This window comes from Protopterus annectens, chromosome 14.part0 (assembly GCF_019279795.1).
Source record: "Protopterus annectens isolate FY-2018-M chromosome 14.part0, PAN1.0, whole genome shotgun sequence".
Lineage (NCBI taxonomy): Eukaryota > Metazoa > Chordata > Ceratodontiformes > Protopteridae > Protopterus > Protopterus annectens.
This window is the reverse complement of record NC_056748.1, coordinates 1,132,163,630-1,132,190,952: the sequence shown is the minus strand read 5'-3', so window position 1 is coordinate 1,132,190,952 and position 27,323 is coordinate 1,132,163,630. Positions and strand designations below refer to the sequence as shown.

Sequence of the window (27,323 nt, the reverse complement as noted above, 5' to 3'; positions counted from 1 at the left end):
ACACACACACACACACACACACACACACACACACACACACACACACACGCACACACGCACACACTTCCAAACCTAGAACTCCTTCTGTTAAAGTCAGGTAAAGTACTATGTCTGGTGAAGTAAACTTAAAATGTTTAAAACTTTAATTGATTTTATAGGATTATACATCCCAGTGGTGCTATTCTGCAAAACAGACGAGAAACTGCCCATTATATATTTAAAATTTGAAGTCCAAACTATTTTCCTCCTGCTTAGATGACCCCTGAAATAAAATGTAAAAATTGCCTAAATCTGCTGTAATGATGTACCCAAAGCCAGTTAGGTATTATTCCCCCCATACACAAAACAATGAACCCTATGAAAGAAAGAGACTAATTGAAAAGAGTGATCTCCCTGGCAGTTAGAGCAGAGAACTACACCTCTAACTTGTTAATGATCTGCTTCATGTGCCAGGGGTACAAGGTTTGAATCTTTCCACCATCATTTGCTTACTGTGTTACCTTGAGCAAGAGAGTTAACTAGTCACTGCTTTGTGACAAAAATGGGACTTTGGGATAGGCTCCTTAACGATCTCCTAGACTGCATACGTAGTAAAAATGAATCCTATTGGCTGTGGAGCAACTCCATGTCCAAGTGGTGGCTAACTAGCCAAGGAGAAAAAGCAAGTACCCACAAGGAAAACTGAGATAAAGTCCGTGGCTGTACAGCCTTGACTCCTCCTTATGCTTCTTTCTAATTGTACTGCACCTAAAATTATTAAATATAACTGTCAGAAATCAGTGCTAATATTAGAAAATCTTCAAAATAATACGTCATTTTGGCAGCTAGAAACAGTGTCTGCATAGAGTATATCTGAACAACATAAAGTTGAAAATCCATTATCAGTTAACAAATATCTAGTGTACAAATTCTATATGGGTCAGTTTCATTCTAGTTTGTGCATATATTATTTTAAAATCCAAAAAAACATAAAACAGTGATGATTAGCTTATGCTACTAAGAAGTTAGAGTAATGGCATGGCAGAGGTGAATAAATATGTTCTAGTTTAAAAAATATATACAAATCAAGACAATTATTAAGCACTAAACAGAAGCTAAACCAAAGACATGTGGCTAGAGTTACTTACCACAGACATTTATTTGTTTTTTTCCTTGCAACTTACCTGTGCTGACTACCTATCAGCTGTAATCCCTCTCACAGTCATTCAGCCCATTCATTTTCCTGTGGGGCAAGTGACAATTACAGGAGGCCATCATCTGGGCGACCTTCAGGGTTTTTCTGATTTGAAGTGTAATCCCCTTCCCTTAAGTGGACATTAAGTTTCATAAACTGCAGGCAACGGTAATGTCTTCAGCTCAGCTGAACTAATGCAAGCCAAGAAACATTGCTGCAGTTCTTGGCAGGCAACGATAATATCTTCAGCTCAGCTGAACTAATGCAAGCCAAGTAACATTACTGCAGTTCTTGGCAGGCAACGGTAATATCTTCAGCTCAGCTGAACTAATGCAAGCCAAGTAACATTGCTGCAGTTCTTGGCAGGCAATGGTAATATCTTCAGCTCAGCTGAACTAATGCAAGCCAAGACACATTGCTGCAGTTCTTGGCAGGTAATGGTACTATTTTCAGCTCAGCTGAACTAATGCAAGCCAGGAAACATTGCTGCAGTTCTTGGCAGGCAACGGTAATATCTTTAGCTCAGCTGAACTAATGCAAAACAAGAAACATTGCTGCAGTTCTTGGCAGGCAACGGTAATATCTTCAACTCAGCTGAACTAATGCAAGCCAAGAAACATTGCTGCAGATCTTGGAAAGCTTGCTTCATTTGGCAGTGGGTAGTGTAGCAAACAACAGCATAACTTTGCAAATCAAAATTGTGACTTCATATTGTTGGGCTGGAGACACGAGTAGTACACATCGAAGATGAAAGGAACTTGCCACCCCACTTTTATATCTCTGGTGCAATTATATTTGTGATGAACAGAAATGCTGCATTCAAACTTTTTTACAAAGGTTCTACTAACTCAACAGCAAAGCAATTTATATATATCAGTCCCAGGTTTCTGAATCTCAGTTGATAATGTAGAATATTTATCATTCAGCACTGAGCATTATCTGGCTAAGTATTAAGCATTCTTAAAAATAGTCACCATTCCTGCAACAAAGCTTGAAAGATTTACTGTTTAGTCTTATGAAATTTTCTCTGTGTTGTTTTCAGGTATGCCTATGAGTCTGGTGTTCTTCTGAACTCAGTATCTTCCAGATCTTCGTTTTTACTCACTAAGATTTTGTACTGCTGTTGCACAATATTGTTCAACATTTCTAGTTGTTCCAGTTTCCCTTTGTCTGCAGAAATGCCTTCCTTTGATGTGCTAATTCACAACCAGTTGCACAAATCTGAAGTAATCAGCCATAGTATTAGAGTTTAGAGTAGTTAGTTTTCCTATGTACAGTTGAAGTTCAGAATCCAGTCTAGTGTTCCTTTTGGAATCCTGTATGATTATCAAAGCAGTTACCTCTCTGAGTTTTCTTTCAGAGAAGCCGCAGTGGTACAGCGGTAGCTTTGTTGCCTCACAGCAAGAGGTTCTCCTGTTTGATTCTCGGCTGGAGTGCCTTCTGTGTGGAGTCTGCATGTCCTCCCCGCAGTTGAGTGGCCTCCGAAAGACATGCGTGAATGGGCATGCCTTCGCTGAAGGTTGGGCGATGGGCTGGCAACTGGGCACCATAAAAATCTAGTGCCAATCATTAGCAGACCGGAGTTCCGCTGTGGCGACCCCTAACTGGGAAAAGCCGAAAAGACAAACAAAACAAACAAGTGGGACAGGTGCTCCAGGTCTGCTAATAGGAGATTCTGACACTCGAGCAGGCATGCTGTTTCTCTGACTTCTGAAAGTTCTTTTTTTTCACGTGCAGGCAGTAACTGATATTGCAAGGGCTGTACTTTATCCCAAGAATGGTTACTAGAGCAGGTTTTAATACCCTACTTAGTAACAGTGTTTTTTTCATAAGGTTCTATCTTGTCAAGGTGCCTTCCTGTAATTATTTATGAATTTTGTCACATGTGCAGACACACAGAATATCAGTTAACAGTGGAATTAAATAGTTTTTGTAAAGTTTTTTTTTTTTTTTTGCATATCTGTTTTCTGCGCATTTTTATTCTTTTTATTTTATTGTTCTTGGCACATAGCTTGCTGTTCTGACTGCTGTTTTGCTATTTATCCTCTGTATTTTGTCAGTCACTGTAGACACTGAAATGCTACATTTTATAGTGTTAGAAAGGCAGTTGGACAGTGATGTAGTGAAGAAGAAGACTGTATCTGTTTAACGCTCCCTTGATGTGAATGTAGTTTCAAAGGACCTCACATGCTGCTGTGACTGTTGTGTAGAAAGGAGCTTTTGTATCACCCTGTGATGAGCAAGGTTGCCCATAGCATGGCTTGCTTGTCCCTTGTCTCGTACTAGGAGTATTGTGTTCATCATTAGTTGTACCCCTGGGATGGGGTCAGGGTTGCCAGATCTCTGAGGGGACAGGTAGGGACAAAAAACAAAATAAAGAAAACAGGTCCTTCATGCTAAGTACGTGTCTTTCGGCTTTTCTGAGGAAGGCACACCCATACACGCACGCACCTACCTGCATGCCTTTAAACATAACTGAACCACGGGGAGGGCATGCAGACTCCACATAGAAGGCGTGCCAGCTGAGAATTGAACGCTAAGTGAAAACCAAAAAAAAAAAGTCTTTCATGCGGAACAGCACTAAACAGAAGTGGCTCCGCTTTGTGATTTATGATTGGCCTGTATGCCGGTATACGAGCCAATCAAAAATCACAAAGTGGAGGCTGTTTTGCCAGGATTTTCAAAAGGCAGTGCAGGACTCGGGATTGGGTTGCTGATCTCGGGACAGTCCTGCTCAGATAGGGATTTCTGGCAACCCTGGATGAGGTAGCTTGCTGGCCACTGCTCATCTTACCCTCACGATGTGCCACCTGTACTTGTGTTGTCATTTTGCTGCCACCTGACCAAATATTTAGGTTGCAGTTGTTCGTGATCTACTGTTACATTGTTTACAGTTTGGAAATATGTGAAAGGGCAAATTGTTGATTAAAGTGCCATATTCGTATATGTAGCACTGGGCAGTAACTCTTGTTCTATGTCTAGATCAGTGTACAAAACCCACTTATTTTACTTTTACACAAATTTATTTTAGTTTTACATACATTTATGTGGAATGTATCAGAATGAAAGCCCAAGCCCGAGTCATCATCACTAAAGTATTTGTTTCACTTTGCAGAAGAGGAACAACGAGAAACAGAATTTTGGAAGAAACATCGGCCGCTTGAAAATGGTACAGGTAGGTATGCATTATGATTATCATGTGCATTCGTTATTCGAAGCATAGCGTCTTTTTATTAATGGTAGTTTGTATTGATTGCTTTTGTCTGTCTGTTTGTTTTAACAATTATTCCCTTACACACTCAATACCAGCAAATATGACTGCATTTATTGGCAAACTTGCTTCTTTTCACATTAGGTGATTATTTTATTTAACAAATCATAACACGTGCAGGATTCTTGTATGACTAGGCCTAGGCATAAGGGTTTTCTTGTTTGTGTTGGAGTTTTTGCCAGTGGATTACTCTCCCCTGGAAGAGTTCGTACTAAAATTAATTTCTGTTTGCACCTTTCCTTGTTTGTCATGTGCTGTCCTGTACCATATTATCCTTCTTTTTGGTAACGTTGGGCACAGTCATGTGACGTCTGCTGTGTCTTTATTGAAATTAACACAATGCACTTCACTTGGATGGTTTATACCAGGAGTCCTCTGGAATGAGCTGTCCACCTCACTTCTAGCAGGCCACAGTGGACTACAATACATTTGTGACTGATGTTGTACTGCCATCTGAAATAAAAGTGTACTGCTGTCTGTTACTCCAGAATGTTACTCACTGTTAAGATTTTTGCTCTGAATGTTTGCAGTACAGGACCTGAAATTGTCATGACACCTTTTGAAAGATTCTTTTTTTTATTGATTTTCTATAATGCCTTCTATGTAAGAGGGTTTTACATTCCTTTAACACTGACGTAATTTAAATACCAGAGCACCTGTAACACGTGTTCTTTTCCCTACCTATGAATAAACAGCACATTTACACTCTCTTCACATTCACCTATTTAGCATAAAAGTAATGAGTACAACCCAACTTCTTAATTTGCACCCTGTGTCTTCCCCAAACAAACCCTGAGTCCTACCGCTGTCATAATGTCTTATCATTCTATGCCAGTTTTCTCCTGCATAAATCTCTTTTCTGATCATTTTTATTTTAACCACTGTGCATGACCATCTGAGACTATGACCACCCAAAGGTGTTTGCCTTCACCCTTCCATGATTATAGTTCTCTTTATTTAACCCATCTTGCTATGTAGTCAAAACCTTTTTTCTGCACTACTGAACCACTCTGCCTGCTACCCACAATGCATTTCCACTGTGATTGCTCTGCACACCTGCTTGCATATTTATTGCCAATATTTGATGACCATTCTTCACATGTTCACTCCTTAGTGGGTCTTTGGACAGGTGCATCCCCATCTGCTACATTTGCACTTTTTGTCATGATCCCAGTTTTCCAGGATGCCTGCACACATGTACCAGTGCAGTCTGATGTAACATGCTGATTATACGAGGGAATATAACCCCCCCCTGACTGTTCTTTTTTGATACTTGCACGATTTGGGTCTTGTCTCTTGTTATCCTCTATAAAGTGCTGCATTTGCATGCTTAAAAAGCAGCATGTTAACACAATGCCATATCACCAGCCAGGGCATACACTGCTATCACCCATGTTCTTCGTGTTTCACTGTTGTAGTCATCACATTTGGGTTATCTGCCTGCAGGTAGCCCTCAGCTGGCCTGAATACCAGAGTCTTGGATTCCTGCGTCGGATGCTGTCTCTTCTTCCATGATGTCAGGTTGTCAGGGGTATAAAACATGCAGCCGACACCATTACGCCAGTCTTTCTTTCCGCGTGGTGCCCGAAGCAGAAGCAGTTTGCAAGTGCCTGACGGCTGACTCCTGAAATTTTCGTTTTCGAGTTTCAGAACCGAAGTCTTCAAAAAAGCTAAGTACCCGGTTGGGAATTCCTTTTTCTTGCTCTTAACCGATGTCAGTAAAAGTTAGCAATTGTCTTACCTGTGGAAAGCAAATACCTCATAAAGATTTTCATTCGTACTGCATTCCTTGCTTAGGCCCAGACCACGACATCCCTCACTGTCGGTTTTGTGCCTTGTTCAACCCCCGAACTATTCATCTTCGGGCTATATTTGCAAATGTTTAATTTTTATAACCTTGCTTTAATCTGTGGAGCTTTTCTCCCCGGGCCTCCACTGAAAATGGAAATTATCCAGCTGGACTAGCCCGGTCAACAAATGTAAAATAAAATAAAAATAAAATAAAATAAAATAAATAAATAGTCTACTTAGCACCAAAAGTGTGATAAGAGACCTTAGGACACAGGTGGACAGTAGTCTCTCCTTTGATAATCACATCGCCACAGTAGTCAGGAAATCCTTCTACGTAGCACACCTCATCACAAAAGGTTTCTCATCCAGGAAAAAATGAAAAAAGAGGTCATTGTTCTCCTCTACTCACCACTCATTAGACCCATTATAGAGTACAACGCCCCTTTTGGTATGTACCTCACAAGACAGCTACAATAGCTGGAAAGGCCACAGAAATACCTCACAAAGAGGATTACTGGCCTCAAACAGATGCCCTAAGCAGACCATCTAAAAAAACTCCAGCTTTACTCTGTCACATATCGCCTACTCAGAGGCGATCTCTGCCTAACATACAAAGCTATGTCAAACACAGAGCTGTTGGACATGCTCCACTTAAAGAAATCCCAATCCCTCCGAGCTACACACTCTGGGGACCTAAACATTGTCACCACAATAAAGAGAACATGCTGGAGGGATAGATTCCTGCCCCAGAAACTTCCCATACTCTGGAACAAACTACCTATCTATATCAAACAAAGCTACTCATTAGCACTCTTCAAGAAAAATATTGATGATTGGATGGGAGATAGGAAATTCACCCCGGGGATAATTTCTGTGGCTCTGCTTGACAGGGACACAGGAAAATAATTTTCTTGGGTGGCAAAAGCCAGGGTACCGTTTGGCTAGGTTTATATAGGCCCTAGGGCCAATAGCCTAGTACCTACCTATGAACCTATGAAAATCTTTCACTAACATGGGGCAAACAAGGTTGAAATTGTAGGTGTTAGTATGTTAGGTGAAGACAGTATGAGTATATGTGTGTGTGTGTGTATGTTGTTGTTGAGGATACAAGAAAAAAGATGCAAGGAAAAGCATTATAGTGATACAGAGAGTTTCTTACAATTACATAACCAGTCTGTGTGGAATTTCTGCTCATGAATGATATAAGTCATCTACTAATCTCACTATTCTACCTCTCGCCCTCTTCGGTCTGCTAACAAGTCTCTCTTTAATATTACCAGGGCAAATAACACAGCAGGGAAAGCTCTACTTTCCTACACCAGTGCAAAAGCCTGGAATAATCTCCCTATTTCTAGTAGATTAGTCTGGATTGGTACAAGAGCAGAGCCAGAAGTTGTTCAGATGTAAAAGAAGTTGTTTTTTAAAAAGATGAAAGGAGCCTAGAGAGGTAATGTGTGAGGGGAGGTTATTCCATATTTTGCTTACTGAGTTGGAGAAAAGGCAGTTACCTGCAGAATTTGTAATTCTAGTTGTGTTGACTTGTAGTTTTTCGGCGGAGCGCAGCTGTTTCAAGTTATTATAGGGGGTCAAGAGGTTACTAAGAGCAGGTGTCTTTGCTGGTTGGTATAGAATGTTATGTGTTATTAAGAGTTGTTGATAGATAAGTTTGTTAGGAAGTTCCAACCAGTGTAAGTGTTTTAAGTTTAGACAATGGTGAGTTCTATACTGGGATGCTGTGGCAAAACGAGCTATATTATGGTAGGATGTAGTCAGTTTCCTAAGGTTGCTTTTAGAGAGATTAGTGTAAATAGAGGAAGCATATAGTAGGGTAGAGATAAGATGTGATTGTGCTAAGGTGGTCCGTGCTTCTGGTGTAAGGAAGGGTTTAATTCTGTACAGTGAACCAATCTTTTTATTAACTGCTTTTATAGTGTTATTGATATGAAAATCATAGCTAAGATTGTTATCAATAGTAACACCAAGCAGTTTGGTAGTAGAGTCGGGGGAGATGAGGGAATTATCACTTGCAGTAATAGTGAAGTTTAGTTGAGAAGATTTGTGGGTAGGTGAGAATAGTAATAGTTTTGTTTTCTTGGGGTTGAGGAGAAGACATCTTTTTGAGAACCACTGTTCGACGGTCGAAAAGGTAGATTGTGTCAGTGACTGGAGTTCAGATTGAGTGGAAGCTGTGCAAATAATGGTAGAATCATCTGCATATTGTATACAGGTAGTGTTTTGGATAGATGATTGGAGATCATTAATAAAGATAGAGAATAAGAGTGGGCCTAGTATAGATCCTTGAGGTACTCCTAAAGAGATAGGTAGTAGAGCAGATAGAGAGTTTTTCCATAGTACTGCTTGTTGTCGATTTTCAAGATAGGATGAGAACCAGGTTAAGGAAGAGAAATCCAGGGCAAGGGATTTTAATATGTGTAGAAGAAGTGTATGGTTGACCATATCGAAGGCTTTTGACAGGTCTAGGAAAAGAGAAGAGGTTAGTTTGTTGTTGTTACGGTTACAGTTGATGGTGTTGGTAAAAGAAAGTAGTGCAGTGGTAGTACTATGTGAAGGTCTAAATCCATGCTGAGTGTTAGCTAGTAGGTTGTTATGAAGGAGATGGTTAAGTAGTTGTTTGTGTATACATTTTTCCATGATTTTAGCTAGTGGAGATAATAGCGCTATAGGGCGAAAGTTTGAAAGGTCAGTGGATTTGCCTCCTTTGTGTAAGGGTATGATGTGTGATATCTTCCAGATTGCTGGAAAAGTACTTTCTTTTATGGATCTGTTTATTAGGATAGAAACAGGGTAGGCAATAGCTTTAGCTGCTACTTGAAGGAATTCAGCAGGAAGCTTATCTGCTGAGGGGGTAGTAAGTTTAAGTTTTTGTAAAAGAGATTGTATGTAGGAGGTGGGTATGGGTTGAAGTTGAAGGGGAAGACGGGAGTTGTTGGTGTTACTTAAGAGGAGTTGGGAAGCATCAGGAGATAAGTGTTTAGCTAGACTTTGTATGGAGGTAGTAAAGAAGGTATTGAAGTTATTGGCTGTTAAAGAGAGATTATCAGGGTCTAAATTCTGTGGGTTGGGTGTAACTACTTTGCCTGGGGTAAGTAGATTATTGATAGTAGACCAGAACTTTTTTGGTTCTTTTTTGGTGGATTGCTGGAGTTCAAAGTAATAATTCTTTTTATCTGAAAGGATGGCTTTTTAGACTACCGCCTGTTTTTTTTCAAAAGGGATGACAATGCACTTTTTGGCATTGAGCTTGAGGCCATGGCTTTGACACCAGGCATCTGTCTCAGTGAGGCCCTTTTCTAGGATGTCCACATCGTTAGGAGTTTTGATTATGGCTCCTAGTTTGCAGTCATCTGCGAACTTTGTTAGCCAAAGACCTTCTGTGTTAGCCTGTACTTCAGAGAAGTAGATACCAAACAGGAGAGGACCTATGACTGAACCCTGTAGTACACCACTTGTCACTTGTCTGAAGTTGGATTTTAGACTCTGCTACTTTCAGTGTGGGTTCTGTCAGTGAGCCAGTTGGCAACCCATCTTGTGACATAGGGATTTATGTCTAGTTTAGTGAGTTAATCTATAATTCCAGAGTGGAGGATTGTGTCGAAAGCCTTGGCGAGATCTAGATAGGCTGTGTGAACTACCTTACCCTCATCTACGGCTTTGGTGACCGCTTTAAAGATGTCTATCAGGTTTAGAAGACATGATCTGTCTTTTACAAACCCGAACTGGGTAGGGTCCAGAGTTTGGAGATTACCAATGTCATTGTTTATAAGTTCCATGATGATATGCTCCATAGCCTTGCAGACCAGGCTCATCAGGCTAATGGGGCGGTAGTTCCCGGGGTCCATGGTGGCTCCCCCTTTGTGGAGTGGGATAACCATTCCTGTGCGCCATTCAGTGGGCACAAAGCCTGAGGTGAGGCTATTACTGAACATGGTACTTAGGTGGGGTGCCAGTTCATTCTGTAGTTCATGTAGAACACAGCCTGGGATGTTGTCAGGTCCCATGGATGCTGTGTTCTTGGCGTTGGAGAGTGTGTTTTTTACCTGTGCAGCTGTGATTACAGGAACTTTGCATTCTTCCGGTATAGAGATGGGCCGTTTAGGGGATGAGAGAGGGGAAAAGTTAGCAATGAACCTATCTGCCAGGATGTTGGCAATATCAGTTGGTTCTGTATATTTAGTGCCATTGTGTTGTAACTCAGAGCAGATCTGAGTATTGCCATTGAGATTCTTGACATAGCTATAGAATGCTTTGTGGTTGTCTTTAGAATCAGTAGCGATTTTGTTTTCGTAACTAGCTTTGGAGGATTTTATGAGGGATCTCAGCTTCTTACTGAGGCTGACCACAGAGTTCCTCCAATCATGGGATTTTACTCTTTTTTGCAACAGTTTCTTTCTTCTGCTGTAGAGTTTGTTTATGGCAGGGGACCACCAAATTAGCTTCCTTTTTTTGGAGGATAGCATCTTGGTTCTGTTAGGGATTGCACAATCCATGCACTTGTGTAAGTGCTTATAAAGTGCAATTGTATAGGATTCAGCAGTCATACCTCTGTTGTCCGTCAGCATGGGTGTCGTGAAGTTTGCCACTTCTGTCTTAAGAAGCGTGAAGTTGGCTTTGGAGAAATGTTTTATGGTGGTTTTCCTAATGGGGGTGGGGTGGGATGTGAATGTTTAGGATGATTTGCTTCTGGTCAGATCTGACCAATGAGGAATTGACCTCTCGTGTGGAACACCGGTTGCCCATGTTAGTATTGACCAGGTCTAGGATATTGCTGCCCCTGGTGGGGGTGTGGATAAGTTGATTCAAGGCGTTGGAATATATGAATTCCAGAAAACGTTGAGCACAAGAGTTGGTACATGAGTAGTTTTCACAGTTAATGGTGGGGTAGTTGAAATTTTCCCACATTCTGTTAATTCTTCCCCATGACCATGTACATCTCACTGTCTTCATTAATTTCTTAACATTTCCCAGGTCTGATTCTAGGCTTTTGCAGATGTCCTTCAAGGATGCAGCTGCAGTCCTAACAAATGGGTTGTTCTGTCGTCAGGCAGCCCTTCGGTCGGCCGGATTCCAAAGTCTGGGTCTGGCCTTGGCTGGTGTCGCACTTCACCCGACGTCATCTCTGCTGGTCTTCGGGTATAAAGGCATCAGCCGACGCCATTTTCCTCAGTCTTTCTTGCCGCGTGGCGCCCGAAGCAGAAGCTGTTCGCAAGTGCCGGTCGGTCAGATCCAGAGATTACTACTACTGAATACAACTTCGAAGACTTCTAAAAGCTAAGTACCCCGTTGGGGACTCTTTCTTGCCTCAGCCGATGTCAGGAAAAGCAATTTCCAAACAGACAATCTCCAAGTGGATAGGAAATTGCATAAGATTCTGTTACTCCTATCATGGAAAGCAAATTCCACAGAACATAAGGCCTCATTCTACAAGGGCTACAGCCACTACCACAGCCTTCTTACGAGGAATGGCTACCAAGGACATTATTGAGGCTGCTACTTGGACCTCCGTGCATACATTTGCCAAGCATTATAACTTACCTCTATACTCTAGATCCCGAGCAGGGTTTGCCACTGCTGTGTTGCAAGGGATCCTAAGTACACCATAATTCTTATTCCTCCTCCCCTAGTTTGGCTATGGTATTCTACCCATTTGTTAGGACTGCAGATGCATCCTTGAAGGACATAGTACAGTTTTGTACCTACCATAAATGTAGATGTCCGAACAGGATAGCATCTGCAGTCAGGATTACCCACCCTCCTTCCCCTCTGTGGTACTCCTAGGGTATTGCCCACCTAATAGCTAGCTGGGGGGGGATCTCTTATGGTGTATTTGTTTGTATATATGTACATACATGCATATTTTTTGTGTTTGCCTTCTATTTTTTGGGAAACATTGGCATTTACCCAAAAATTTAGCTATCCAAGAGGGCTACTGGCATCTGGGGCAAGAAACACTGAGGAAAATGGCGTCGGCTGATGCCTTTATACCCGAAGACCAGCAGAGATGACGTCGGGTGAAGTGCGACACCAGCCGAGGCCAGACCCAGACTTTGGAATCCGGCCGACCGAAGGGCTGCCTGACGACAGGACAACCCATTTGTTAGGACTGCAGATGCTATCCTGTTCGGACATCTACATTTATGGTAGGTACAAAACTGTACTTTTCCATTTTTCCCCAAAAGGTCAAATGATGCCTCATTAGTGAATCAGTGTTGAGCAGCACTCACCTCCACATCATATTAACAGACTCCATTCTATCACTGCATTGAGCCCCAACTATGTAACGTCCACATTTCAGTTTAATAGTTATAAAGTGACATGGCCAGTTGTAAGAGGATAAAGGTCATTTTTGTGACTTTTCCATAAACCATGAATAATAGACCATATGATTTTTCACTTAACAGAAGTTCAGTTCTTGGTTACAAATGCCACCTTTTGCATGCTTGTTTTCAAGTGTTGCAGCAGTATATTGCTTGTTTTGCAAGATGTGAGTTTCACCTACAGAAACATAAGTCCTACTGTGAAACAGTAAATGATTTGTCATTATAGCTGTACAACTTTGTTTGCATTGCAAACTGACATTTCATGTTTACTACATAAGTAACTCCAAGTTATTTTTTACTAATCTTTTTGTCATTACGTCTAATAAGGGGTTGGGAGGGTGGACTAATGGTTAAGGTGTTTGCCTTGCAAACACAAGGTGCAGGGTTTGAGTCTCACAAAGGATTATTGGCTAGGATTAAAATGGCTCGCAAGGGCAGTTAGTTTAGTACTAATCTATGAACCTATAATCTATGAACCTATGAACAACACATTTGGATTTTTATAGGCATAATAGTAGTTGGTTTTAGCAAATGATGTTTACTTTCTACTCTGTAGCTGTTATTATTACCAAACACTAACTTCAAGATGACATTTTGGATAAAATATAGTAATGTAAAATGGTTTCTTAACACACTGGCACATTTTATCCAGTGATAACACCAGTTGCAATTCTGGGTTATTTTGCTAGCCAGGGCAGAATTTAGATACAGTACCTGTCTGATGGGACATTTGAACCCAAAAAAAATATCTATACTTATTTCATACTATTGCATACTAGTTGTGCCATACTAGAGCAAAGACTGCTTAACAGTGATCAAATAACAGTAGATGTTCACTTTCACACATGGAATGTCAGTATTCACCAATTGTATAGTAACTTTACTGACTGTGCATACCTCAGGTGTCTGAATAGTCACTTTACTGACTGTGTAGAACTCGGATGTCTGATTGTGCGCAAATAAAAATATGTATTGATCACACTAATGTGTTTCAGGAAGCCGGAAGTAGCAAATGATAATTGAGAAAGCAATTTAACAAGATATAAATTAGTGAAACAAATGCTGGCATAAGTCTTGGCATTAACAAACACAAAATAAGAAAGAAATAGTACCAGGTCATGACTAATGTCTGGTTGTAATCCTGTTAAGAAAAATCAAGTAAGCTCTTTCCTTCTGAAAAACTGAAGAAGTTCATAGTACATTTTTTAGAACGATACACTGTGTTTTTATTCAAGATGTAATATAAAATGACAAACAGTAGCCATTGTCAGCATAAACATTCATACAAGAGAAACTGTTAATTACACAATTCTAACTTAGCCAATCATTCCTTTCTACTCACCTTACAAGGGTTTGTACTGAGCTCATCAATCCCAGTGTACATTTATAAACTCTTCCCCTGCTTGCAGCCCACATATTGCTGTGGACCCCCATCAATGCTGTTGAATAGTTCCTCTTAGTGTAGTGTTCTGAAACTTTTACATTCACTTTTTAATAGTCACCTGCTTCTAAAGTCCATTGTCCCCAAGGTAGAAAGTTCAGTAGCACATAAGCTACTAGATGTGTGTTAGTGAAGTATTATAGTGATGATATCAGCTCAAAATGACCTTGGACTTTTCAGCTACTTATATTAAGCTGTGTTTCTAGAAGTATTCACTGCTTACTCATCTGGACCTGACACTATATCCAGACTAAAAAGGTGCTCAGATATTGGCAGTTCTCAGCTTGGTAGTGGAGTTGATGACCTCTGTGAAAAACTGGGCTGGGCCTGGAAACACCAAAAAAGTGTCCATCAAGAGTTTGCATAGTAGACAGCAGAGGTTGCATACTGTTCATAGGTTCATACTAGGCTATCTGCCCGAGGGCATTTATAAGCCTAGCCCATCGTTTTGTGGCTTACGCCACCCCTTTAGTATGGGGAACTATACCCATTATTTTGCTGTGCCTCTGTCGAGCAGTGACACTGAGGTAATCCCTGGGGTAAATCTGCGATCTCCCATCCATTGCGATATTTCCCTGTCACCATCCTTAAGGAATCTGCCCTACTGTGTGGTAAGACTATTTGGCAGTTTGCATAACTGGTCAGTGGTCTGACCAAGGAATTTCTCTTTTAAATACTATTTTGCCAGTTTTCTTTTTAAATTTGAATATTTTAGTCTAAGAATTGTAGCTTTACTTAACTGAAGAAATATGTATAAGCATGGAACATATAAACTGGTAATTGGTCTACTAACATATGTGTTAACATATCATATCTGTGCAAGAAGTGTCATTTTTATTTGCCTCAGTAAAATTTAGGTGTGTCTCTGGAAAGCAGTCTTGGTCCTCTTGTCTCTATATCCACATCATCTTTTGAGAGAACATGATCATCAAATTACAGGAGCACCACATTACATTTAACTATACACATATAGCCTGTAATTTCCTTTAATTGTTTACTAGTATGGTCTGCAGTCAGCTGAGAAACAACACTGTAAAAGTTTTAGGGTACAGATTCATTTAAAAAAAAAGTCATTGTAGCATGTTGGCTTACAGCTGTAATATGGGTCTATGTTCAGTCATCGAATGAGAAATCCATTAAACCTCTGTTCATCAAACTTAAAACATTGAATGTTCACTTCAGCGAAAGATCAGTCATCGACTGTTTTACCTAGGGAAAAGAGACAGTGGGCCAACATGCATACTGAAACATACACCACAGTATATCAAACCCACCCAGCTGGGGGGCTACATCCATCCCCCTACTTATATATACCAACTCTGAGATTGCACAGTAGTGGGGAAAAGGGCAGATTTCCTAATGCTGGCCTACCAGCTCCATTCACTGGGTAAAATATTTGATGAGTGAACGTTCCCGGAAGTGAACGTTCGATATTTTAAGTTCGATGAACAGAGGTTCAATGGATTTCTCATTCGATGACTGAAAATAGACCCTTTTAATACAATATATCAAGCAAATAGGGAGAATGAAACAAGGAGAAAATTATATGGTAACAAAGACTGCAGATGGTTTGCAGTTTTCCATCTTAGTGTCTACTCGTTTGGCTTAATTTCTCTCCCTCTCTGTAACTCCCCTTTCCTCTCTTCTTTTTTAGATGCTTCCCTCACACCTGCCTTTTTTCCCCTGTCTGTCTTCTTAAAATGCAGTGAAAACCACGTTTATGAGGCTGCCTGCCAGCAATGACAGCAGGCACACCCCAGTGCCTTATTGCTGTTTGGGCTACTACAGAGAGAGAAGCAAAGCTTCCTGGTGTGGCTGCTGACAAGAACATATCACTTGATAAATACATGTCACCAGTGTTTCAATGAATGAATCGGTTATGAAATGCATTGTAAAACAAACAAAAAAGATTTTAAACGTGCAATGAATGCTTCAATATAAAACCTACAGGGTTTGAAAAACCTTGCATGAGTGGATAAGTTTGAGTTGTTTAGTTGTTTGCGTTGTTTAGTTGTTTGAGTTGTTTAGTTGTTTGAGTTGTTTAGTTGTTTGCGATGTTTAGTTGTTTGAGTTGTTTAGTTGTTTGAGTTGTTTAGTTGTTTGAGTTGTTTAGTTGTTTGCGTTGTTTAGCTTAAGGCTAGTCCTGTTCTCGTTACACATGGTCACAATATAATTTATAAAGCTGTGGAACAATCATCTAGTATTTTTTTACTGGACCTGCATTTTCTGAATTTTTATGGTGCTAGCAGCTCTTATCTGTTAGTCTTGCATTAAGCAAGTGTATCTGTTGTGAAGTGTCGTTGTAAAAAAATTTCATGACATACAGATGTTTTTGTCAGAGTTTATGTATGTATGTATTTGTATGTGTGTGTATATACATACACACTATATAGACACACACACACACACACACACACACACACACACACACACACACACACACACACACACACACACGTGTATAATTTCGAGTTTCAGAATATCGAGTTCAGTATCTCTAGATCTTGGAATCTCGAAATTAAGAACCCCCCCCCCGCCAAAAGCAGTCATCACATCAAAAAACATGTTTTTGCAGGGGGGGGCCAAGCCCCCCTGCACCCCCCATGTGGGGGGGCTGTGCCCCCACACCCTCCCTATTTAAATATACCAACTCCGAGATTGCACTACAGCGAGGAAAAGGGAAATCTCCTGTTTTGTACTGTATGCCAATCTCCGTTCAGGATTTCAAAGTTTTAAAACTTCGATCATGTGGTCTTCGATCATATGAATTTCAAAGTTTTAAGCTTCGAAATTCTGTAGGAGACCCATATATATATATATATATATATATATATATATATATATATATATATATAAATATGCGTGTTTATGCGTTGTGCTTACATTTAATTTATACGCACACAACCAAATTTCTTACATGAACCAGTCTATTCACTTCAACCAACAGGGCTAGTCACAGTAGGTGGCATTTCTTTGTCACCTATAGGGCTGTCCGTAGCTCACATAATGTACCATCCTTCAGTACTCTTGCCTAGGTCTCATTGACCTCTTTAGAAGGTGAGTATGATTTTTCTACTATTAGGTTTTAGCTAGGAATTTAGCTTGATTGTCAAAATTATTCTTTAGACAATTGACTTTCGGTGTAAAACCTTTGGAACCTTATACAAACCTAGTTTTTAAATCTCTGTCTGTACGTATGTGTTAGTTCACCTTAAGAAAGCATTGTTGTATTGGGTATTTGCCTGGGCCATATCTTGATGTGTTCTGTTTAATTTTGTAATTTTTACTTAAGCATTGCAAATTTCTTTGTTAGACTGCCATTTAGAAATTTATGATTTGGCCAGCTTTTCTGCAGTCTGTTGGATCTTTAGTCATACTTTTCAGAATTTTGTAGCAAATGTTGAGTTGTCTGTTTTTCATCTGACGCACTTTTCCAGATGATGGACCCAAAGTCAAGAAGACCAGGCTAACAGATGAAGAAGAGGAGGATGAGAACGGTGCGGACAAGGACTATCACAGAAGTGACCCGCAGATTGCAATATGCCTTGACTGCTTGCGCAATAATGGACAATCTGGTGACAATGTAGTAAAGGTATGTAGTGACGCTTGTAAAAGTGTGTGGTACCACAGTTCTCCTTGTGACTGCTCAATGTTATTGTAGGTCGTAACTGGTACAGTTTTACCTTCAGAATAAAGTTTGCAGCTTTCCAGATGTGCTCTGAGATGCAGAATGAAGTTTTGGAGTTGAGCACTTTTTATCTTTATTGCACTGTTTATCTTTATTGTTTTCTCCCCTTTTGATTTCAGTTTGTTTCATATAATGTCATTTGTTCAACTGGATGTTGACAATCATCATTTCAAAAATGTTTAATGACTCTCAGCTTATCTGCAGCATTACTTTATACACATGCTAAAACAACAGAGGAGGTGGGACATCATCAGAATGTGTAGTAATATCACAGTTGTTGGATAACCTTCAGTTTTTATTTCTTGTAATTCCCATCAGACACTTGCTGTCTTTTCTCTTTCACATACCTATTCTAGATTGTTGAATGCTATCAATATGCATTTTTGACCTTGAATCTGGAAGGAGATTGTTTATAAGCAAAATCAGTAAACAATGTACAAAGAAAGTACAGCTGATGAGCATAAGCACTTATGTCAATTCAGAACTATCGTCCACACAGTAGCTTCACTAAGAATGTCATGGAAGGCAAGGGAAGCCTTCTATCTGTCTGATACCTGGTGGAATTCGTCATGTTTTGTGTTTGCCAGCATAGAGTGAATTTCAGTCTCTGTCCTTTGTACTGGGCACTGTTTCCTCCTTCAGTGCCCACCAAGCCTTTGCTTAGGTGGTGTATTCCCTCAGAGGTACCCAGATCACCCACATATGACCAAGCATTTTTTTCTCCTAGACACCTGCTGTCCTGATTATCCATTAGAACCAAAGTAAAGCATTTCTTTCAGTGCTTTGCTTCAGTGTCATAGCCACCCTGCATAGCTGTTTGAGTAGGTATTAACACCGCAATTCATTGTGTGCTGTTTTTTTTATTTTGCCACAGGCATGCTGAGATGGTTTGTGTATGGTTCAGCATGTTATCCCACTTAACTGAGTCGCATGTAAAGCTTCTTAAAAAACAGCGTTTATAGGCGTCATGCTCTGTGCAAGAGTTGTGTACTCCGCTCAGTGTTTTCTTAGACAGGATGACATTTTATTTCTTTCTTGGTTGTAAGCAACTGAAAGAAACTCAGTTATGCCTGTTTTCTGTGTTGTGTCGAAGATATTGGACATCTCTCTGACTCTCTACTCTGCCCTTTTCCATGTTAACTAGGTCTGCATTTTCAGAATCTCTGCACACTCCCTGGACATCAGTGGATCCCCATCCTCCAGACCAGCAGTAGTCCATCTTAGGGAACACAAAGTAGCACACTTAGGGATTCCAGTCTTTTATCAGAGTCTTCCATACCATTCAATTATTTGTTTTTGTTCTTCATCTCTGTGGCCAGTGTCTACAAGGTCTACAACATCCCTTTTATACCTGACACCCATACCATGTTGTCACCTGCTCAGTTGTGTCTTACTTTCTCAGGCATCATCAACAGCCATGGGCACTACTTGTTCTCCTACATCTGCTTTCCATTTCCCAGCATCAGTTCGGCACACCTCTGAAGAGCTGTCAGTGGTCCCATCACAGCTAGTTATGTAAGTTCATAGATTCATAGGAGATTACTAGGCTAACAGCTTAAGAGCCCTTACAAGCCTAGCCAGTATAACAAAGAATTTCCCAGTATGTGGCCCCTAGGGCATGAAGGTGGGCATAACTTTGTGCATGTACCTTGTGTATTTTACAGATTGTCCCTGCCTGTCCATAAGGGACATAGGCACTACACCAGGTTTGAATTTGCGATTCTCCATGTATTGATCCAAATTGCATTTGAAGAAGGCCAGGGAAGGGGTCTGTTTAATATGAATAAGAAGTTTGTTCCAAAGAATGGGTAATTGCTGTGACACATATCTGTCCCTCCAACATGTTTTGTTGAGTCACCGACTAGGTTTTGACCCCTAGATTAGCAGACCCTCGTGCTTTTTGCCTTGCTGATGTGTAACAGCTCTATCAGGGCTGGAATTGTGAGTGCTTTGTAGGTCAGCATAGTCAGTAAGAGAAAGATTCAAGGGATAGAGCTTTTAGTCTGTCTACCTAGGACATGTTGTTAACTCCCTGTATTTATGTGTGAGAAACCTCTGGGGTCACTTCAGCTGTTGTAAGCACCTAGTCAAGTACCTGCCAAATGGCACATTGTACATTGGTCTAATGAGGGCTGAGTACAGTGGGACTGTAACTTTCTTGGATCTGGATACCATATCTTTACTAACAAGCGGTGCCACATAGAATGCCTTCCTCACCACTGTGGACACATGGCATCTTAATTTCAGGCTGATGTCTATCTGTTTACCTAGATCTCTCACCTCTGAGTGTACTTTTTGGGGTGTGCTATAAATGTTGCGTCTTTGGTTTCCCAAAGAGTATGAAAATGCATTTTTTTGCATTTAGTTTTAGGCCATGGCTCTGGCACCAATCATTTGTATGATTTAGATCCTCCTGAAGGATATCTGCATCATTGGGGGATTTGATGATTGCCCCTAGCTTGCAGTTGTTGGCAAACTTTGTCTTCCAGAAGTCTTCTACATTAGCCTTGACTTCAGAGAAGTATATTTCAAATAGAAGTGTTCCCAGCACTGAGCCCTGTGGCACACCACTACTAACTGGCCTTTTTACTGGATCTGGATTCACCCACTTTAACCATGTGTCCTGTCCATGAGTCAATTGGCTATCTATCTGGTGATGTAAGGATTTATGCCCAGTTTTGTGAGTTTATTAATAATACCGAAGTGAAGGATTGTGTCATATGCCTTGACCAGGACAAGATAGGTGGTAATATATACATTGTTTTAGTCTCATCCATAGCATAGTGACTTTTTTAAAAAAGTCCACTAGATTTAGTAGGCATGACCTGCCATTGACAACGCTGAATTGGACTGGGTCCAGTGTTTGGAGATTTCCTATGCCATTTGTTATCAGTTCTATGATTATTCTATCCATGGCCTTGCATATACGACTAGTCAAACTTATAGGTCTGTAATTACCTTGGTTAGTTGATGGTCCCCCTTTGTGCAGAGAGATGACCGTTGCTGTCCTGCACTGTGTTGGGACAAAGTCAGTCCAGAGGCTGTGGTTAAATAGAGATCCCAATAGGCCTGATCGGTCCTTATTCAAGTTGTTTAAGCTAGCCTGGTTTATCATCAGGCCCCACTGAAGTCATGTTTTTAGCTTTAGAGAGTGCAGTGGCAACCTATTCTTTAGTTATAATTGGTAGGGGAGTGGTTGAGGGTATTTCCTGGGGAGAACTGGGGGTGACGGGGAGGTGAAATTTGAGCTGAGTTTACCAGCCAACAGATTTGCTATATCTTCTGGGTAAGTATAGCTGATACATTCCTCAACTAATTCCGAAAATTGTTGGATATTGCTCTTAAGATTGCAGACAAAACTGAAAAATACCTTATGGCTATCCTTGGCTTTGGAGGCTATTTTTGCTTCAAAGTCTGCTTTCACAGACTTGACTAGTTCCCTGATTCACCTATTTATACTAATTGGAGGGTTTTTGTTCTGTTGTGCACATTCCGTCTTACTTCTCGACAGGATTTTCTTTTTGTTGTACAACCTATTAATACCAGGGGTCTATCATGGTGGCTTTTTGCGGTTTGACCTGGGCTTATTTTAGTCAGGCACTGCTATTTCTTTGCACCTGTTTATATGGTTGTACAGGACTTTTATGTATGCCTCTCCATAGGCTTTTGTGTTTTCTGGGTATGGGAGAGTTTGGAAACTAGCTATGCCATCACTTAATGGGAGGTAGTTTGCCTTAGAAATTTTCTAATAATTTTTGGAGTTAGTTGGGAGGTCTAGTTTTACCTTTATTTCAGGGGAGACTACTTTGTGATATGATCTTACCAGTGAAGATGTCACACTTGGGGGAGGGGGGTTGTGCAGTGTTCACCCATATTTATGTGTACCCAACCTAGGATATTTGTACCCTAGTGGAGGTACAGATTAGCTGCTCCAGAGCATATGAGTCAGGAACTCTTTAGGCCTGCATATTTGTGGCTGTGTATGCCTCCTAGTTAATGGAGTGGTAGTTAAGATCACCCATTAGAATGGTATTGGGCGGGATGGTGAGTAATTCTTCTAACTTCAGGTATGTCGTGTGCATTTCCTGGTTCATGGTGGTGTGCCTGTAGGCTAGAAGAATATGGTAATGGATTTTTTCCATGGTTAGTTTTTAGTCAAGCATGTTATATTGTTTGACCAGCCTTGAGGTGTTTTTATCCTCTATGTAGACAGATACACCTCCACCCCTTTCATGTTCAGTGGGTGGTCAGAATTTATGAAAGGTGATATAGCCGTGCATAGCCAGAGTGCTTTCCAGTGCTTTGAACCTGAACAGGTGTCAGTATTCTCCAGGATGAGGAGCATGTCTAGGGAGTGCAGTTTCTTGTTTCGGCTCCTAGCATTGAGCAGCAATGCATTTAGCTTGTCATGAGTAGCTTTTGCTGTGTTGGAAGGCTTGTCTATTTGGCAGTGCCTAAAAACTGCACTATAGGGGTGGTTGATATTTTGGTCAATATCCGAAAACTTAGTGGTGACAGGTGAAGACTATGCCTGGCAAAGCAGCATGGCCTGTCAGCCACGTCCTCTTCGGCTGGCAAGTATTTGACCACTTTAGAATGACGCTATTAGCTAAGCCAATTGTTAAAGCATATAATTTTCTGCTGGCAATGTGGCATTATCCGTGGAGACAGTAGAATGCTACTCAATGCTAGCCTCATACCTGCTTGTGACACACATTCCGAGAGCTCAATCATGTCTCTCAAAATATGTGTCACAATTTCTCTCAGAATGTTTGTCACAAGTATATATTCCGAGAGCTCAATGATGTCTCTCTTCATATAGTACAATGAGGTGTGTTTGAACTGGCTGATGTATGTATAAAATGGATTCCTATTACAAGAACGAAAGTTCACTACTTTGAACTTGTAATAGGAAGCCTCACTTCTGCAAAAGTTCACTTTAACGAAAGTGAACTTTTGCATAATTGCACTTCACTGAAAACACCGCAGCACAGTGGAGGACATAAAAAACAAGCTATGTCCTCCACTATGGTGTAATAGTCACGGACCTTAGGGTTAGGGCATGGGTTAGGGTAAGAGGATAATTACTAAAGCTATCCCCTTACCCTAACCCTAAGGTTCATGGCTGTCGCACCATAGTGGAGGACATTGCTATGTCCTTCACTGTGCTGTAGTCGTCACGGACCTTAGGGTTAGGGCACGGGTCATGGTAAGGGGATAGCCCGTACTATGACCTGTGCCCTAACCCTAAGGTCTGTGAGTACTGTTCGGAAGTTCAGTACAACACCCGTTCATTGTACTGAACTTTGCGTAAGTGCACTTTCGAATAAGTGCACTTTCGATGCAGTGAGCATTCCATGCACTATTTTGAATTAGAGAAAATTCGATCTAGTGTATGGAACCCGTATAAAACAGATCGTTGGTTTTTAGTTTTAAGACACTCTGATGAAGTCCCATGAATATTTTATGTATGGGATGAAAGAACTTAGTGTCTGTATTGTTAAACGCTCATTACACGCTTGTTGCTTGATGCCTTCTATGCTTCCAACGATTTGATACATCGTGCACTATTTCTCTAACAAACATTAGCAATTCTTGACATCCTGTTACTTTAACTTCATAAATGTTTTTTTCCAATATTTTTCCCATATTCTTTTCTAGTCAACTTGCAACATTTTCATACAAGTCTTATAATCAGTATTATTAAACTAGAGGACCATATTCTTATACAGCAAATATTATTTACCATCTGGTCCTACTGACGAGTATAAATTTACAAAGTAATTGTTTTTTCAGTTTCTTTATTTGTTTCTTCAGTAAACTGTTTAACCACTCACTCCATTTCCATTTCAGACTGTCTTTTCATTAGTATTTGTTTGATATGATATAATACTGTGTTCGTAATCTTTAACTGTTCAGTCTCAATAAATCCCTCTTTATGTTTCATCTTCCTCTTAACTCCACTGTCTTCCGTTACCAGCTTACTTAAGTATGGCGAGACATATTCCTTTTTTACCTTGTAAGAATACCTTTGCCTATATAACAACTCTTTAATTCTTTTATTTTCTCTAATTTTTTCTTTCTAGGTTTCTGTTGTACATCTTTTCTGCTTTGGCATATTAAACTGTGTCATTTCTGTCCAAAACTTCTTGTATATCTTTATGCATTTCCCTGTATTTTTCATTGGTTTTCTTTCATGTCTTAAGTTTACAATGTAGACATATCTTTTTGTATTTCTGTTTAAACACCATCCACTGTTCTGCCAGTTATTATAAAATTCCCTCATACTCATACAATCTTTCCGTAACTCCAATATAATATTTTTTTGCTTTCTCACTACAATTTCTTGTGTATCCTTTTAATTACTTTTTGTATTTTTATTTTTATCTAGCTCTGTCCAAATTGCTAAATGACCTGAAAAACCTGTTTCTACTGTGTCTTTTTTGTTATATTTATAGTTGTAGACACCAAAAAAATACTCAATCTCTGTTTTCGTATTACCTCTCCTGTAAATGTATTTACTTGTATTCTGTAAAACTCGTCTTCCACATTTCATAGTTTCCCTTATCGGTTCTGTCTTTTCGTCTTACATTTTTTATGTCACAATTAAAATCTGCTGCCAATATCATAGCCATATTCACTGTCACATAGCTGAGTATTTCCTGGAACTATTTTTTCTCTCTCTATATAATACAGGTGCATAAAATGCTATAAGTCTATAAATTCTATAATTACATCTAAAGTCTACTACCTTTACCCTACCTAATTTAACTAAAGAGCAATTCAATGTTATTACTGCCTTGCTGTATAAAATTGCTATATGGACAGTTCTTTCTCCCAAATTCCATATTATATTTCCTTTCCATAGAGTTTCTGTTTGCTCTTGTTCTTCCTTAGTCAAACAGCTCATATCCGCTATGATTATAACATGTTTCACATGTATTACACCTTTCATTTACTCCAATTCTGTAAGCTCTTTAACCTGTTAACGTTGACTGTTAAGAGTCTAAGACGATTTGACTCGCTTCTCTGTGTTGCTTCCTGTTTCCTTTTTTCGTTTAAACTAGTCGTTTCTATTTTTTCTTTTTCTCTCTCTTACTCTCTTTCCAATAGAAGTTTTCTTTTTAACTACTTTCCATTTGTCTTTTCCATCACTAATCTCAGTGTCAGCGTCGCATGTCTCTTTTTCTGTTATTATGCTGTTTGTATATGTATTTAATTTATCGCGTACAATTTCTTCACTTTCTTTTGTTCTGTCGTGTGTCTGACCTCCCTGTACGTTCTGCTTTATAATAACGTCTCTTGTACGCTCGTCGTCTTCTTGTTTTTCTTTACAATCCATCCATGAATGTCCCAGTTGCTTACATTTATAACATTTTGTCTTTCATTCTTTTGCATTATTCCCAAACTCTCTGCATAGATAACATTTTTTCTTTTCACAATTATTAACAAAATGTCCTGCTTTACCACAAAAAAACAGGTTTTCGGTTGCCCCCAAATATTGCGCCACAGCTCTGTCACCTCCAGTATTTATCATACTTGGAATATGTACAACTTTATCATTTTCCAATTTCAGTATAACATTACAGTCTCATTCCCCCAGTCCACAGTCCTGTGTTATCAAGAACCTTTGTAACGTCTTTAATGTCTTTGCAGAAATTTTGCAGTAAGTTCTCTTTTACAGAGTCTTTGTCTGTTTCTGTTCTGAAATGTGTATGTACCTTTATTTGTGTTTCACGATAAGCAGACTTAATAACATATTTACTCCATGGAAAATGTCTTTTCTGTTTTTATATTCCTCCAAAAAAGTCTCTAGTGTAGAAACAGTTTCAAAGAAAATGTTGCAGTATGTCTCTTTTTGAATCAATATAAAGGTTCTTACCAGCTGCCCCTTGAGACCTAAAGCCACTATAACTGTGTCCCAGATGTTATGCCTGTCCATCTCCTTATCTTCTTTGTTTTGAATCTGAACAGCATATTTCTTTTTTTCTCTTTTACTTCCAGCCTTCTCCCTTCTTATAGCCTGTACTTCATCACTTTGAATTTTCTCCCTAGTCTCTTCCCATGACAAATCCTTTCCTATCCTTTCCTGCCACAGGCTCAGTCTTCCCCTGCCATATGTACTAGTATGTCATCCTGCACCCCTCCTGAATGAAGGGTTGTAATAAGAATGTCGTGATTGTCAGCAGAGAACAAGTTCCATTCAGATTCCATCTCTGAATCTTGGGAGGGTTTGTTTATCCTCCTACCACTGTCTTCCTCTCCCTGAACATCTGATTTAACAATATGGTATCCAGAAACTGAAGCCTCAACTGCCTTCAACATAAGTCCACTCGAACTGCCTTTTTGTAAAGGATCGACTTCCTTCACTTCAGATCTCTCCTTCTCCTTAATGTCATCGACTGTACATATCTTCTTATTTGAAAGCTCGACGACTTTCGATTGCAGTGACATACTACTGCTCGACTTCCTTCACTTCAGATCTCTCCTTCTCCGTAATGTCATCGACTGTACGTATCTTATTTGAAAGCGCGACCACTTTCGATTGCTGTGACATACTACTGCTAGTCCTAATACCACTTGCATATGTCAAACATATGCTTCTCTGAGCTGCCTAAATGCTCAGACCAGAAGCAGGAAGCGCTACTTCTAATTCGGGCCTACTCATTCTTCTGAAGACTAGGGCAAGTTCTCTGATGTCCTGGCCAGATTTCCCATAGTAGTATAAATACCTCTAGAAGTCTACCCTGAAAAGGGGCCACTAGCTTAGGGGGACTAACTCAGTCAACAAAGGGTAAGTAAATAAATACAATTCATTAATGCAGCCGTATCCATTATCAAATATGATCCATCACCAGCTTCCTCCTCTCTGCCTTCTCCCGCAAACCTGTCCTGGTAGCAGTTATCAGGAAACATTTTAGACCACTGACATCTGCTGCCTTTGCAACTGATAATCTACTTGCAGAATACCCAGAGCAGCAGAAGCACTTGCCTGCTCATTAACCATCTTTATCAACAGATCTTTTAAAGAGGCGTATGGCTGTAACATTTGAAAACAGCACTATATTTTACCTATACATATAAGTGGCATCTTCATTGACCTGTCAGACTGCAGACTTGCAGCCATTTTTAACCCTCAAGGATCTTCAGAAATTTGTACATACCCAGTTTGACCAATACCTGCTTAATTACAGACATTTCACATCAATGCAGTGTGACTTCTCACCTAATCATAGCACAGACATTCCCATGTTAGGTTTTCTTGATGCAGTATATCAAAATAAAAATTAAGGAAAACTCATATCACCTCTGTATTATTAGACCTCTCTAAAGCATTCAGCACTGCCTCACATTTCAGAATCCTAAGCAGTCTTTCTCACATTGGATTCTTAGAGTCTGCTGTCAGGTGATACAAAATCTGTCTTCTCAATAGTTCTTAAGGTGTATTGTGGCAAAACACCTACTTAACCTTTGTACCCACTCCTGCTGTTGCCCCATAAGGGTCTATCCTTTGTCCACTGATGTTCAATGTATTTACAAATGACCTAGTTACAGCTTCAGGCCCACCAGCCTTATACAATATGCTGCTGATTCTACCATCATTTGAACTACCGATATTA

General features: G+C 40.0%; 1 protein-coding gene across 3 annotated transcripts in view; it reads left to right on the top strand.

Annotated features, from left to right (window-relative positions):
• The window catches only part of PCGF5 (polycomb group ring finger 5), a 518,064-nt gene that overhangs the window by 351,366 nt on the left and 139,375 nt on the right, over positions 1-27,323 (top strand). For all 3 annotated transcript variants that reach the window (XM_044056919.1, XM_044056918.1, XM_044056917.1), the window contains exons 5-6: positions 4,290-4,349; positions 17,453-17,607. In XM_044056919.1, coding sequence (XP_043912854.1) covers positions 4,290-4,349; positions 17,453-17,607 — 215 coding nt within the window. The remainder of the gene's footprint in view (positions 1-4,289; positions 4,350-17,452; positions 17,608-27,323) is intronic.